Source organism: Oncorhynchus keta, chromosome 37 (assembly GCF_023373465.1).
Source record: "Oncorhynchus keta strain PuntledgeMale-10-30-2019 chromosome 37, Oket_V2, whole genome shotgun sequence".
NCBI lineage: Eukaryota > Metazoa > Chordata > Actinopteri > Salmoniformes > Salmonidae > Oncorhynchus > Oncorhynchus keta.
In genome coordinates, this window is record NC_068457.1 from 20,020,209 (window position 1) to 20,035,232 (window position 15,024).

General features: G+C 44.5%; 1 protein-coding gene across 4 annotated transcripts in view; it reads left to right on the top strand.

Moving 5' to 3' along the window:
* The window catches only part of LOC118376763 (rho guanine nucleotide exchange factor 7-like), a 56,930-nt gene that overhangs the window by 37,067 nt on the left and 4,839 nt on the right, over nt 1-15,024 (top strand). For all 4 annotated transcript variants that reach the window (XM_052499510.1, XM_052499508.1, XM_052499507.1 and 1 more), the window contains 8 exons: nt 3,581-3,719; nt 5,201-5,260; nt 6,540-6,686; nt 6,751-6,837; nt 7,967-8,045; nt 8,301-8,455; nt 14,294-14,515; nt 14,667-14,850. In XM_052499510.1, the coding sequence (XP_052355470.1) occupies nt 3,581-3,719; nt 5,201-5,260; nt 6,540-6,686; nt 6,751-6,837; nt 7,967-8,045; nt 8,301-8,455; nt 14,294-14,515; nt 14,667-14,850 (1,073 nt within the window). The remainder of the gene's footprint in view (nt 1-3,580; nt 3,720-5,200; nt 5,261-6,539; nt 6,687-6,750; nt 6,838-7,966; nt 8,046-8,300; nt 8,456-14,293; nt 14,516-14,666; nt 14,851-15,024) is intronic.

Genomic DNA, 15,024 nt, shown 5'->3' on the forward strand with positions numbered 1-15,024 from the left:
GTGTTACAGTGAGGAGCTGTGTGTTACAGTGAGGAGCTGGGGGAGTTTAGTATGTCGCTGTGTGTTACAGTGAGGAGCTGTGTGTTTCAGTGAGGAGCTGGGGGAGTTTAGTATGTCGCTGTGTGTTACAGTGAGGAGCTGTGTGTTACAGTGAGGAGCTGTGTGTTACAGTGAGGAGCTGTGTGTTACAGTGAGGAGCTGTGTGTTACAGTGAGGAGCTGTGTGTTACAGTGAGGAGCTGTGTGTTACAGTGAGGAGCTGGGGGAGTTTAGTATGTCGCTGTGTGTTTCAGTGACGAGCCGGGGGAGTTTAGTATGTCGCTGTGTGTTTCAGTGAGGAGCTGTGTGTTTCAGTGAGGAGCTGTGTGTTACAGTGAGGAGCTGTGTGTTACAGTGAGGAGCTGTGTGTTACAGTGAGGAGCTGTGTGTTACAGTGAGGAGCTGTGTGTTACAGTGAGGAGCTGTGTGTTACAGTGAGGAGCTGGGGGAGTTTAGTATGTCGCTGTGTGTTACAGTGAGGAGCTGTGTGTTTCAGTGAGGAGCTGGGGAGTTTAGTATGTCGCTGTGTGTTACAGTGAGGAGCTGTGTGTTACAGTGAGGAGCTGTGTGTTACAGTGAGGAGCTGTGTGTTACAGTGAGGAGCTGGGGAGTTTAGTATGTCGCTGTGTGTTTCAGTGACGAGCCGGGGAGTTTAGTATGTCGCTGTGTGTTTCAGTGAGGAGCTGTGTGTTTCAGTGAGGAGCTGGGGGCGTTTAGTATGTCGCTGTGTGCTTCAGTGAGGAGCTGTGTGTTTCAGTGAGGAGCTGGGGGAGTTTAGTATGTCGCTGTGTGTTTCAGTGAGGAGCTGTGTGTTTCAGTGAGGAGCTGGGGGCGTTTAGTATGTCACTGTGTGTTTCAGTGAGGAGCTGTGTGTTTCAGTGAGGAGCCGGGGGAGTTTAGTATGTCGCTGTGTGTTTCAGTGAGGAGCTGGGGGAGTTTAGTATGTCGCTGTGTGTTTCAGTGAGGAGCTGTGTGTTTCAGTGAGGAGCTGTGTGTTTCAGTGAGAAGCTGTGTGTTTCAGTGAGGAGCTGGGGGAGTTTAGTATGTCGCTGTGTGTTTCAGTGAGGAGCTGTGGGAGTTTAGTATGTCGCTGTGTGTTTCAGTGAGGAGCTGGGGGAGTTTAGTATGTCGCTGTGTGTTACAGTGAGGAGCTGTGTGTTACAGTGAGGAGCTGTGTGTTACAGTGAGGAGCTGTGTGTTACAGTGAGGAGCTGTGTGTTACAGTGAGGAGCTGTGTGTTACAGTGAGGAGCTGTGTGTTACAGTGAGGAGCTGTGTGTTACAGTGAGGAGCTGTGTGTTACAGTGAGGAGCTGTGTGTTACAGTGAGGAGCTGTGTGTTACAGTGAGGAGCTGTGTGTGTTAGTGAGGAGCTGTGTGTTAGTGAGGAGCTGTGTGTTACAGTGAGGAGCTGTGTGTTACAGTGAGGAGCTGTGTGTTACAGTGAGGAGCTGTGTGTTACAGTGAGGAGCTGTGTGTTACAGTGAGGAGCTGTGTGTTTCAGTGAGGAGCTGGGGGAGTTTAGTATGTCGCTGTGTGTTACAGTGAGGAGCTGTGTGTTACAGTGAGGAGCTGTGTGTTAGTGAGGAGCTGTGTGTTACAGTGAGGAGCTGTGTGTTACAGTGAGGAGCTGTGTGTTACAGTGAGGAGCTGTGTGTTACAGTGAGGAGCTGTGTGTTACAGTGAGGAGCTGTGTGTTACAGTGAGGAGCTGTGTGTTACAGTGAGGAGCTGTGTGTTACAGTGAGGAGCTGTGTGTTACAGTGAGGAGCTGTGTGTTACAGTGAGGAGCTGTGTGTTACAGTGAGGAGCTGTGTGTTACAGTGAGGAGCTGTGTGTTACAGTGAGGAGCTGTGTGTTACAGTGAGGAGCTGTGTGTTACAGTGAGGAGCTGTGTGTTAGTGAGGAGCTGTGTGTTACAGTGAGGAGCTGTGTGTTACAGTGAGGAGCTGTGTGTTACAGTGAGGAGCTGTGTGTTACAGTGAGGAGCTGTGTGTTACAGTGAGGAGCTGTGTGTTACAGTGAGGAGCTGTGTGTTTCAGTGAGGAGCTGGGGGAGTTTAGTATGTCGCTGTGTGTTACAGTGAGGAGCTGTGTGTTACAGTGAGGAGCTGTGTGTTACAGTGAGGAGCTGTGTGTTACAGTGAGAGTTTAGTATGTCGCTGTGTGTTACAGTGAGGAGCTGTGTGTTACAGTGAGGAGCTGTGTGTTACAGTGAGGAGCTGTGTGTTACAGTGAGGAGCTGTGGGGAGTTACAGTGATGGAGCTGTGTGTTACAGTGAGGAGCTGTGTGTTACAGTGAGGAGCTGTGTGTTTCAGTGAGGAGCTGGGGAGTTTAGTATGTCGCTGTGTGTTACAGTGAGGAGCTGTGTGTTACAGTGAGGAGCTGTGTGTTACAGTGAGGAGCTGTGTGTTACAGTGAGGAGCTGGGGGAGTTTAGTATGTCGCTGTGTGTTACAGTGAGGAGCTGTGTGTTACAGTGAGGAGCTGTGTGTTTCAGTGACGAGCCGGGGGAGTTTAGTATGTCGCTGTGTGTTTCAGTGAGGAGCTGTGTGTTTCAGTGAGGAGCTGGGGGCGTTTAGTATGTCGCTGTGTGTTACAGTGAGGAGCTGTGTGTTACAGTGAGGAGCTGTGTGTTACAGTGAGGAGCTGTGTGTTACAGTGAGGAGCTGTGTGTTTCAGTGACGAGCCGGGGGAGTTTAGTATGTCGCTGTGTGTTTCAGTGAGGAGCTGTGTGTTTCAGTGAGGAGCTGGGGGCGTTTAGTATGTCGCTGTGTGTTTCAGTGAGGAGCTGTGTGTTTCAGTGAGGAGCTGGGGGAGTTTAGTATGTCGCTGTGTGTTTCAGTGAGGAGCTGTGTGTTTCAGTGAGGAGCTGGGGGCGTTTAGTATGTCACTGTGTGTTTCAGTGAGGAGCTGTGTGTTTCAGTGAGGAGCCGGGGGAGTTTAGTATGTCGCTGTGTGTTTCAGTGAGGAGCTGGGGGAGTTTAGTATGTCGCTGTGTGTTTCAGTGAGGAGCTGTGTGTTTCAGTGAGGAGCTGGGGGAGTTTAGTATGTAGCTGTGTGTTTCAGTGAGGAGCTGTGTGTTACAGTGAGGAGCTGGGGGAGTTTAGTATGTCGCTGTGTGTTTCAGTGAGGAGTTTCAGTGAGGAGCTGTGTGTTTCAGTGAGAAGCTGTGTGTTTCAGTGAGGAGCTGGGGGAGTTTAGTATGTCGCTGTGTGTTTCAGTGAGGAGCTGTGGGAGTTTAGTATGTCGCTGTGTGTTACAGTGAGGAGCTGTGTGTTACAGTGAGGAGCTGTGTGTTACAGTGAGGAGCTGTGTGTTACAGTGAGGAGCTGTGTGTTACAGTGAGGAGCTGTGTGTTACAGTGAGGAGCTGTGTGTTACAGTGAGGAGCTGTGTGTTACAGTGAGGAGCTGTGTGTTACAGTGAGGAGCTGTGTGTTACAGTGAGGAGCTGTGTGTTACAGTGAGGAGCTGTGTGTTTCAGTGACGAGCTGTGTGTTTCAGTGACGAGCCGGGGGAGTTTAGTATGTCGCTGTGTGTTACAGTGAGGAGCTGGGGGAGTTTATGGAGGGGAAAGGAGCCAGTAGTCCAGGTATCCTGACCCTCACCACTGGTCTCAGTAAACCCTTCATGAGGCTGGACAAGTACCCTACACTGCTGAAGGAACTGGAGAGACACATGGAGGTGAGAGGGAGACTGTCTTGTTATTTAGTATTTCTTTTTTTAGGGTCTAGAACAGCTTTAATATTAGACAGATTGTAGCTTCCATCAATGGAATTGTCTGCATCATTTCCAATCTCCCATATATATTTTTTGTAAATATACAGTACCAGTCAAATGTTTTTGGAAACACTCATTCCAGGGTTTTTCTTAATTTTTTACTACTTTCTGCAATGTAGAATAATAGTGAAGACACAAACTATTAAATTACCCATATGGAATCATGTAGTAACCAAAAAAGTGTTAAACAAATCAAAATATATTTGAGATTCTTCAAAGTAGCCACCCTTTGCCTTAATGATCGCTTTGCACACTGTTGGCATTCTCTCAACCAGCTTCATGAGGGTCACCTGGAATGCTTTTCCCACAGACTTGAAGAGGTTCCCACATATGCTGAGCATTTGTTGGCTGTTTTTCCTTCACTCAGTGGTCCAACTCATCCCAAACCATCTCAATTGTGTTGAGGTCAGGTGATTGTGGAGGCCAAGGTAATCTGATGCAGCTCTCCATCACTCGCCTTCTTGGTCAAATAGCCCTTACACAGCGTGGAGGTGTGTTTTGGGTTATTGTTGAAACACAAATGAGATTCCCACTAAGCGAAAGACCAGATGGGATGGTGCATCGCTGCAGAATCCTGTGGTAGCCATGCTGGTTAATGGTGCCTTGAATTGTACATAAATCACAGACGGTTTCGTTAGCAAAGTACCATCACACCACCTCCTCCATGCTTCACGGGGGAACCACACGTGCGGAGATCATCCGTTCACCTACTCTGCATCTCACTGCATCTTACAAAGACACGGAGGTTGCAACCAGAATTTGGACTCATCAGACCAAAGCACAGATTTCCACCGGTCTAATGTCCATTGCTCGTGTTTCTTGTCCCAAGCAAGTCTCCTTTTTATTGGTATCCTTTAGTAGTGGTTTCTTTGCAGCAATTTGACCATGAAGGCCTGATTTAACTCGGTGTCCTCGTAACAGTTGATGTTGAGATGTGTCTGTTACTTGAACTCTGAAGCATTTATTTGGGCTGCAATTTCTGAGGCTGGTAACTCTAATGAACATGTCCTCTGCAGCAGATGTAACTTTGGGTCTTCTTTTCCTGTGGCTGTCCTGATGAGAGCCAGTTTCATCATAGCGCTTGATGGTTTTTGTGACTGCACTTGAAGAAACCTCATGAAGCTGGTTGAGTGAATACCAAGAGTGTGCAAAGCTGTCATCTAGGCACCGGGTGGCTACTTTGAAGAATATCAAATATATTTACATTTAACACTTTTGTTTTTAGTTATTTCAGGATTCCATATGTGTAATTTCATACTTTTGAGGTCTTCACTATTATGCTTCTTTTTTTCACTACTATGCTTTTTGTTGTGTAGGTGTAGACTATATTGACTGTTAGACCTGTGATCTTCTGATGAATCAATCGTCCCCCTCTTCTTCATCAGGAGCATCATCCTGATCGACCAGACATCCAGAAGTGTTTGACCTCCTTCAAAAGCCTCTCTGTAAGTCGGAGATTTACCGTCCCTGTCTCCGTTTAATGACTTATGCCGTGTTGAAGGGTCACATTGACATGTCTCTTGTTGATGATGTACACTACCGTTCAAAAGTTTGGGGTCACTTAGAAATGTCCTTATTTTTTAAAGAAAAACAACTTTTTTTTTTGTCCATTTTAAAATAACATCAAATTGATCAGAAATACAGTGTAGACATTGTTAATGTTGTAAATGACTATTGTAGCTGGAAACAGCTGATTTTTTTAATGGAATACCTACAGAGGCCCGTTATCAGCAACCATCACTCGTGTTCCAACGGCACGTTGTGGTAGCTAATCCAAGTTGATCATTTTAACAGTGAAGAGGTGACTCTGGGATGCTGGCCTTCTCGGCAGAGTTCCTCTGTCCAGTGTCAGTGTTTTTTTTGCCCATCTTAATCTTTTGATTTTATTAGCTAGTCTGAGATATGGCTTTTTTTTTCAACTCCGCCTAGAAGACCAGCAGCCCGGAGTCACCTCTTCACTGTTGACGTTGAGACTGGTGTTTGGCAGGTACTATTTAATGAAACTGCCAGAATAGACTGACAAGTTTCAGAAAAAAGTTTTGTTTCTGGCCATTTTGAGCCTGTAATCGAACCCACAAATGCTGATGCTTCAGATACCATCAGCCTAACAGTTTTCAGCTGTGCTAACATAATTGCAAAAGGGTTTTCTAATGATCAATTAGACTTTTAAAATGATAAACTTGGATTAGCTAACACAACGTGCCGTTGGAACACGAGTGATGGTTGCTGATAACAGTCCTCTGTAGGTATTCCATTAAATCAGCTGTTTCCAGCTACAATAGTCATTTACAACATTAACAATGTCTGCACTGTATTTCTGATCAATTTGATGTTATTTTAATGGACAAAAAATGTGCTGTTTTTTTTTTTTAAACAAGGACATTTCTAAGTGACCCCAAACGTTTGAGCACTAGCGTATATGGAATCCAGTGTTATTCAGGGTTAAATTCACATGTTAAATAGTCTCTGTCTTGTTGATGTGTGCAGGCAGTGCAGTTTTGCTAATCCTGGGCTGAGGGAAAGCTTTAGCCTGGCTCTGAGCTCCACGATTTGGCTCTGCTGTTCTGTGGCTTGGTGCCCTGGCTTGGGCTTCTATGCAAGCCTGGATCTTCCGTGTGTGTGTGTGTGTGTGTTTCTCGCTCACTGTCTCTCACATCGATTGTGATTCAATACTCTAAAACAGCTTCCTTTTATTTGTGTGTGTTTGTGTCTCCATGGCTTCAGGCTCAGTGTCAGGAGGTGAGGAAACGTAAGGAGCTGGAGCTGCAGATTCTAACTGAGACGATCAGACGCTGGGAGGGAGATGACATCAGAACCCTGGGCCCTGTCCTGTACATGTCACACACACTCTGCCACACACACGGATCAGAGGTAAGACGCACATCTATAATCTACACCCAGGAACGTCTTAACAGTGTGCGTTTGTCTTCTTTAGGAGAAGCGTGAACTCTACCTCCTGCTGTTCCCAAATGTTCTCCTACTGCTGTCTGCCAGCTCCAGAATGAGTGGATTCATCTACCAGGTCGGGATCTCTCTCTCGTTCTAGCTCTGTCCTTTGTTAAAATTTAGGGCCCTATAGATTAGATTCTGCTTTGTGGAGAACATGACGGAATCCTGAAATCAAGATGTTAAAACGGATATCAACAATATTAAAAAATGTATTTTATTTAGTAGGAAATCCACTAAATGTTTTGAAAGTTATTCATTTGCCCAAGATTATCATGACATAAATAAAATATATCAGTGATTCATATTTTCCTTCGGCAACGGCACAGGAATGCCTGTGTGCCTGTTTGTCTACCACTTATTGTAGTCATTAGCATAATCGCTAATGTTTTGCCAACTGTCTTCTGGTTGATGGTAGGCTTTCCCAAAAACCTCAGTTAAATGTTAAAGCTACAATATGTGACTTTTTGCATGACCCAACCAAATTCACATAGAAATGTGAGTTATAGATATGTCCATCTCATTGAAAGCATGTCTAAGAAGAGGTATGTATACCTGTTCTATGCTTCCCGGTAATTTTTTAATTTTTTTTTAATAAAAAAAAAAGTTTTTACTTTCGGTTTTGTACACCAGCTTCAAACAGCTGAAAATACAATATTGTTGGTTATTGAAAATATATTTCACAGCGGTTTAGATGGTACAATGATTCTCTACACATTGCTTGTTTTGTCACAAACTGAAATTAGGTGAACTTGGAATATTAGCAACCAGAAAAAAATTCTGGAGGGATTTTTTCGTATTTGACCATTTAACTACAAGGTAGCATATGCCTGCCTACCTGGCAGAATGATATCATGACTATTTGCATCAATCCAGTGGCCATTTGTTTAGCAGACTTTGCAATCACATGAGTGCTACAGAAGCATCCTAACCAAACAACTATCTCTGGCTAGTGAGCAGTTAAAGGGTAATTACACCCCAAAATCAATCTAAAAAATAAATAAAAAATTCCTCCAGACCAAGTGGTCTCCTGATGTGTTTTAAGCATTGTTACAGACTTAGAACATCAAATGCTTTGGGGTTCTCCCCCCCACCCCCAAAAAAAGAAGAAACTGAATCAGGCAAAAATCTAACTGATTTTATAGTGCCCTTAAGTGTGTAAACACTGAAGGTTTGTGTAACTTGTTTGTTGATTTGCTTTAAAGGATAAGCTGCCATTGACAGGAATGCTTATCTCAAGGATAGAAGATTGTGAGTTGGTCAAAAACGCTTTCGAAATATCAGGTACGTTTACAGTTATTTTACTAGTGGAGTTTAAACAGCTCAAATTAAGGGTAATGTCTGTAAACACGTGTGTGTGTGTGTGTGTGTGTGTGTGTGTGTGTGTGTGGAGACATGTTTAACTATACTTGTGGGGATCCGAAGGAAAAAGGCTATTTCTAGGGGTTGAGGTTAGGGGTTCGGCAAAAATATAATTTTGAATGGGAATAAATTGTGTCCCCACAAGGTTAGTTAAACAAGACTTTGTGTGTGTTACAGGCAGTACGTGTGAGCGGATGCAGGTGGTGTGTAACAACCAGCAGGATTTGCAGGAGTGGGTGGAGCATCTGTCGAGACACACTCAGATCAGAAACGCCCCCTCCGTGATCATGACCACACCAACCGCCAAGCCCCAGTCTGTCCCCTGCCACACGGTAACACCCCCAACCTCTCCAGTCTGACTGTCAGTTAAAGGGATAGGTATCGACATTTGTATGTCATTTTTCTTGTGTAGATCCAGGTACATGGATTAGGATATTTGCAGGTTTAAATCCCAAATGAATGGAAATGATAATGCTGTGTTCATAACATCTTGTACATTTGTAAATATGACCATACCACTGGGAAATGTCCATCTGAATTTACATTTACATTTAAGTCATTTAGCAGACGCTCTTATCCAGAGCGACTTACAAATTGGTGCATTCACCTTATGACATCCAGTGGAACAGCCACTTTACAATAGTGCATCTAAATCTTTTAAGGGGGGTGAGAAGGATTACTTTATCCTATCCTAGGTATTCCTTAAAGAGGTGGGGTTTCAGGTGTCTCCGGAAGGTGGTGATTGACTCCGCTGTCCTGGCGTCGTGAGGGAGTTTGTTCCACCATTGGGGGGCCAGAGCAGCGAACAGTTTTGACTGGGCTGAGCGGGAACTGTACTTCCTCAGTGGTAGGGAGGCGAGCAGGCCAGAGGTGGATGAACGCAGTGCCCTTGTTTGGGTGTAGGGCCTGATCAGAGCCTGGAGGTACTGAGGTGCCGTTCCCCTCACAGCTCCGTAGGCAACCACCATGGTCTTGTAGCGGATGCGAGCTTCAACTGGAAGCCAGTGGAGAGAGCGGAGGAGCGGGGTGACGTGAGAGAACTTGGGAAGGTTGAACACCAGACGGGCTGCGGCGTTCTGGATGAGTTGTAGGGGTTTAATGGCACAGGCAGGGAGCCCAGCCAACAGCGAGTTGCAGTAATCCAGACGGGAGATGACAAGTGCCTGGATTAGGACCTGCGCCGCTTCCTGTGTGAGGCAGGGTCGTACTCTGCGGATGTTGTAGAGCATGAACCTACAGGAACGGGCCACCGCCTTGATGTTAGTTGAGAACGACAGGGTGTTGTCCAGGATCACGCCAAGGTTCTTAGCGCTCTGGGAGGAGGACACAATGGAGTTGTCAACCGTGATGGCGAGATCATGGAACGGGCAGTCCTTCCCGGGAGGAAGAGCAGCTCCGTCTTGCCGAGGTTCAGCTTGAGGTGGTGATCCGTCATCCACACTGATATGTCTGCCAGACATGCAGAGATGCGATTCGCCACCTGGTCATCAGAAGGGGGAAAGGAGAAGATGAATTGTGTGTCGTCTGCATAGCAATGATAGGAGAGACCATGTGAGGTTATGACAGATCCAAGTGACTTGGTGTATAGCGAGAATAGGAGAGGGCCTAGAAGAGAGCCCTGGGGACACCAGTGGTGAGAGCGCGTGGTGAGGAGACAGATTCTCGCCACGCCACCTGGTAGGAGCGACCTGTCAGGTAGGACGCAATCCAAGCGTGGGCCGCGCCGGAGATGCCCAACTCGGAGAGGGTGGAGAGGAGGATCTGATGGTTCACAGTATCGAAGGCAGCCGATAGGTCTAGAAGGATGAGAGCAGAGGAGAGAGAGTTAGCTTTAGCAGTGCGGAGCGCCTCCGTGATACAGAGAAGAGCAGAGACCTACCGGAGACCTGGAACTCCACGTGGGTCGTGCGCGCTGGGACCACCAGATTAGGGTGGCCGCGGCCACGCGGTGTGGAGCGTTTGTATGGTCTGTGCAGAGAGGAGAGAACAGGGATAGACAGACACATAGTTGACAGGCTACAGAAGAGGCTACGCTAATGCAAGGAGATTGGAATGACAAGTGGACTACACGTCTCGAATGTTCAGAAAGTTAAGCTTACGTAGCAAGAATCTTATTGACTAAAATTATTAAAATGATACAGTACTGCTGAAGTAGGCTAGCTGGCAGTGGCTGCGTTGTTGACTTTGTAGGCTAGCTGGCAGTGGCTACGTTGTTGACACTACACTAATCAAGTCGTTCCGTTGAGTGTAATAGTTTCTACAGTGCTGCTATTCGGGGGCTAGCTGGCTAGCTAGCAGTGTTGATTACGTTACGTTGCGTTAAAAAGAACGACAATAGCTGGCTAGCTAACCTAGAAAATCGCTCTAGACTACACAATTATCTTTGATACACAGACGGCTATGTAGCTAGCTATGTAGCTAGCTACGATCAAACAAATCAAACCGTTGTGCTGTAATGAAATGAAAATGTGATGCTACCTGTGGAGCGAAGCGGAATGCGACCGGGTTGTTGAGTGCGGAGGTTCTATTCAGTAGACGTTGGCTAGCTGTTGGCTAGCTAGCAGTGTCTCCTACGTTAAGGACGACAAATAGCTGGCTAGCTAACCTCGGTAAATTAAGATAATTACTCTAAGACTACACGCTCTAAACTACACAATTATCTTGGATACGAAGACAGCAAAGACAACTATGTAGCTAGCTAACACTACACTAATCAAGTCGTTCAGTTGAGTGTAATAGTTTCTACAGTGCTGCTATTCGGTAGACGGTGGACGTTTGCTAGCTGGCTAGCTGCTGGGCAGATAGCAGTGTAGACTACGTTAGGACGACGAAATACGAAGTTGCAATAGAAGTGCTGACTGTTTCACTTTGTTGTCCTCTTTCTTTTCCTTTTTCTTCTGTGCTTTTGTCCTTATTTTGTCTTCCTTTCTTCTGTTAACTAGATATTTTTGTTATTCTTTGTAAGCTAGCTAGCTTCTTCCAGGAGAGTCCCTAGCAACTGCTTAGCAACAAGTAAACAATTCTGCTAGCAATTCAGCTAGCTAGCTTCTTCCAGGAGAGTCCCTAGCAACTGCTTAGCAACAAGTAAACAATTCTGCTAGCAATTCAGCTAGCTAAGATAACTGTACAATTTTATGAAAAATAGTTACTTTTCAAAAGCCTGTCTTTTTTGGTTTGTTCCTTGTTTTGTCTTCTATTGAGTCTTGCAGTTTTCTCTTGATTTTTTCGATGTACTTCACTCTAAAAAAACATTTAAATCTCAATATATACAGGAGCTCATTTTTCAGCAGCTGCTCAATTTAGAACTCCGGAACATGAATGAATGCCCCCCTTAGTGGGAAACTCGTCTATCATCACGGACCTCTCCCACATGTTGAACTTTGATGTCACATACTGAGGAAATTACCTCTGTTATAGCTTTTTCAGCAGTTAAATGCAACAATAAAACATTACTTTTTATAAATCTATTAATATAGTTTTTGAACACGATAATTTGTTTACAAGCTTGCTAGCTGTTCTTTTAATTTATGGTTGAAGCATATTGTTTGCCCGTTAGCCAGGCAGCGATTCTCAGAGTTCAAAGCATTGAATGCATCCAACTCTTCTTTACAACTGGTTATTACTAGAGGTCGACCGGTTATGATTTTTCAACGCTGAAACCGAAACCGATTATTGGAGGAATTTTTTTTGTATGATTTTTTTTATTTTTTTGTAATATATATTTATAATAATGACAATTGCAACAATACTGAATGAACAATGAACCATTTTATTTTAACTTAGTACATAAATTAAATCTATTTAGTCTCAAATAAATAATGAAACATGTTCAATTTGGTATAAATAATGCAAAAACAAAGTGTTGGAGAAGAAAGTAAAAGTGCAATATGTTCCATTTAAAAAAGCTAACGTTTAAGTTCCTTGCTCAGAACATGAGAACATGAAAGCTGGTGGTTCAATATTCCCAGTTAAGAAGTTTTGGGTTGTAGTTATAGGAATTATGACGCATCAACTATTTCTCTATACTATTTGTATATACCTTTGACTATTGGATGTTCTTATTGGTACTTCAGTATTGCCAGCCTAATCTCGGGAGTTGATAGACTTGAAGTCATAAATTGCGCTTTGCCTCAAGCATTGCTAAGAGCTGCTTGCAAAATGCACTAAAGTGCTGTTTGAATGCTTACGAACCCGCTGCTGCCTACCACCGCTCAGTCAGACTGCTCTATCAAATCATAGAATTAATTATAATAAACACACAGAAATATGAGCCTTAGACATTAATAATGGTCAAATCTGGAAACTATCATTTTGAAAACAAAGTTTATTCTTTCAGTGAAATACAGAACCATTCTGTATTTTATCTAACGGGTGGAAACCGTAAGTCTAAATATTGCTGTTACATTGCACAACCTTCAATGTTATGTCATAATTACATACAATTCTGGCAAATTAATTACGGTCTTTGTTAGGAAGAAACACCGTTCGCTATGAGCCAGGTGCACTGAACGCAAGAGAAGTGACACAATTTCCCTAGTTAATATTGCCTGCTAACATGCATTTATTTGAACTAAATATGCAGGTTTTAAAAAAATATTTACTTCTGTGTATTGATTTTAAGAAAGGAATTGACGTTTATAGTTGGGTACATTTGTGCAACGAATGTGCTTTTTTCTTAAGTGCGCTTTTGTTAAATCATCACCCGTTTGGCGAAGTTGAAATAGGCTGTGAGTCGATAATAAATTAACAGGCACTGCATTGATTATATGCAACGCAGGGCAAGCTAGTTAACCTAGTAATGTCATGGTTCCGACCTAGAATATGTGGACATCTATAAGTACCTAGGTGTCTGGCTAGACTGTAAACTCTCCTTCCAGACTCATATCAAACATCTCCAATCTAAAATCAAATCTTGAGTCGGCTTTCTATTCCGCAACAAAGCCTCCTTCACTCACGCCGCCAAACTTACCCTAGTAAAACTGACTATCCTACCGATCCTCGACTTCGGCGAAGTCATCTACAAAATAGCTTCCAATACTCTACTCAGCAAACTGGATGCAGTTTATCACAGTGCCATCCGTTTTGTTACTAAAGCACCTTATACCACCCACCACTGCGACCTGTATGCTCTAGTCGGCTGGCCCTCGCTACATATTAGTCGCCAGACCCACTGGCTCCAGGTCATCTACAAGTCCATGCTAGGTAAAGCTCTGCCTTATCTCAGTTCACTGGTCATGATGGCAACACCCACCCGTAGCACGCGCTCCTGCAGGTGTATCTCACTGATCAACCCTAAAGCCAACACCTCATTTGGCCGCCTTTCGTTCCAGTTCTCTGCTGCCTGTGACTGGAACAAATTGCAAAAATCGCTGAAGTTGGAGACTTATCTCCCTCACCAACTTCAAACATCAGCTATCTGAACAGCTAACCGATGGCTGCAGCTGTACATAGTCTATCGGTAAATAGCCCACCCAATTTTACCTACCTCATCCCCATACTGTTTATTTATTTACTTTTCTGCTCTTTTGCACACCTGTACATGACCATCTGATCATTTATCACTCCAGTGTTAATCTGCAAAATTGTAATTATTCGCCTACCTCCTCATGCCTTTTGCACACAATGTATATAGACTCTTTCTTTTCTACTATGTTATTGACTTGTTAATTGTTTACTCCATGTGTAACTCTGTGTTGTCTGTTCACACTGCTATGCTTTATCTTGGCCAGGTCGCAGTTGCAAATGAGAACTTGTTCTCAACTAGCCTACCTGGTTAAATAAAGGTGAAATAAAAAAATAAAATAAAAAAAACATATATGTAGTTATGTGAAGTTTGTTTTTTATAAGATAAGTTTAATGCTAGCTGGCAACTTACCTTGCCTCCTTTTGACGCTGCGCTCGTGTAACAGGTGGTCAGCCTGCCACGCAGTTTCCTCGTGGATTGCAATTTAATCGGCCTAAATCAGCGGCCGATTTATGAAACTTGAAATTGGCCCCAATTAATCGGCCATAACGATTAATCGGTTACCACCTTCCCACTTGGTAATGAACGTAGTAAGCATCATTTCACTCCAAGAAATGCTTCTGTATATATGATATACTCTTTATTTTTTTGTACCCGTCTTAAACTTCTTCCCTCTGTTCTCTCTCCCCCTTTCTCTCTCCCCCAGCTCCCGTCCCATCCCCTGACCCCCTCCAGACACTCAGAGAGTAGGGGTGTATCTGCGGGCCCTGCCTACCACACCTTACCCCACCCCTCCTCCCACGGGGTCCCTCAAACCCCCCCCATGTGGGGTCCCCTGGAGCCCCCCAGCACCCCCAAACCCTGGAGCCTCAGCTGCCTCCGCCCCGCGCCCCCACTTAAGCCCTCGGCAGCACTCTGCTATAAAGAGGTATGGTCCTGGGCCTTTTGTCTAAGAGGGAATAGGTTCCAAACAGTAATAGCTAGCACAGTTTCTAGAGATGATGCCTTTATCAATAAAATAGCCCACCTCTAGGGTTCTAAGAGAGCCTCTCTCTTCCTCTTTTTATCTCCCTCTCTAGGATCTGAGTAAAAGTCCTAAGAGTATGAAGAAGCTGCTGCCTAAACGGAAGCCTGAGAGGAAACCTTCAGATGAGGACTTTGCTTCCAGGAAGAGTACTGCAGCTCTGGAGGAGGATGCCCAGATCCTGAAAGTGATCGAGGCCTACTGCACCAGCGCCAAAACACGACAGACACTCAACTCAAGTAAGACTATTCCGCAAACACACAACCTGTCAGAGACTCAATACTTCAACCAATACCAACTAGTCTTTGGTGTCATTTGACTTCTCCGAAGCCTGTCTTTTATTTCTGTACTAACATGAACCATGTCCAGATTAGTTCTAAGACTTCACAGGTTCTGGATAACTGTTTAGATTC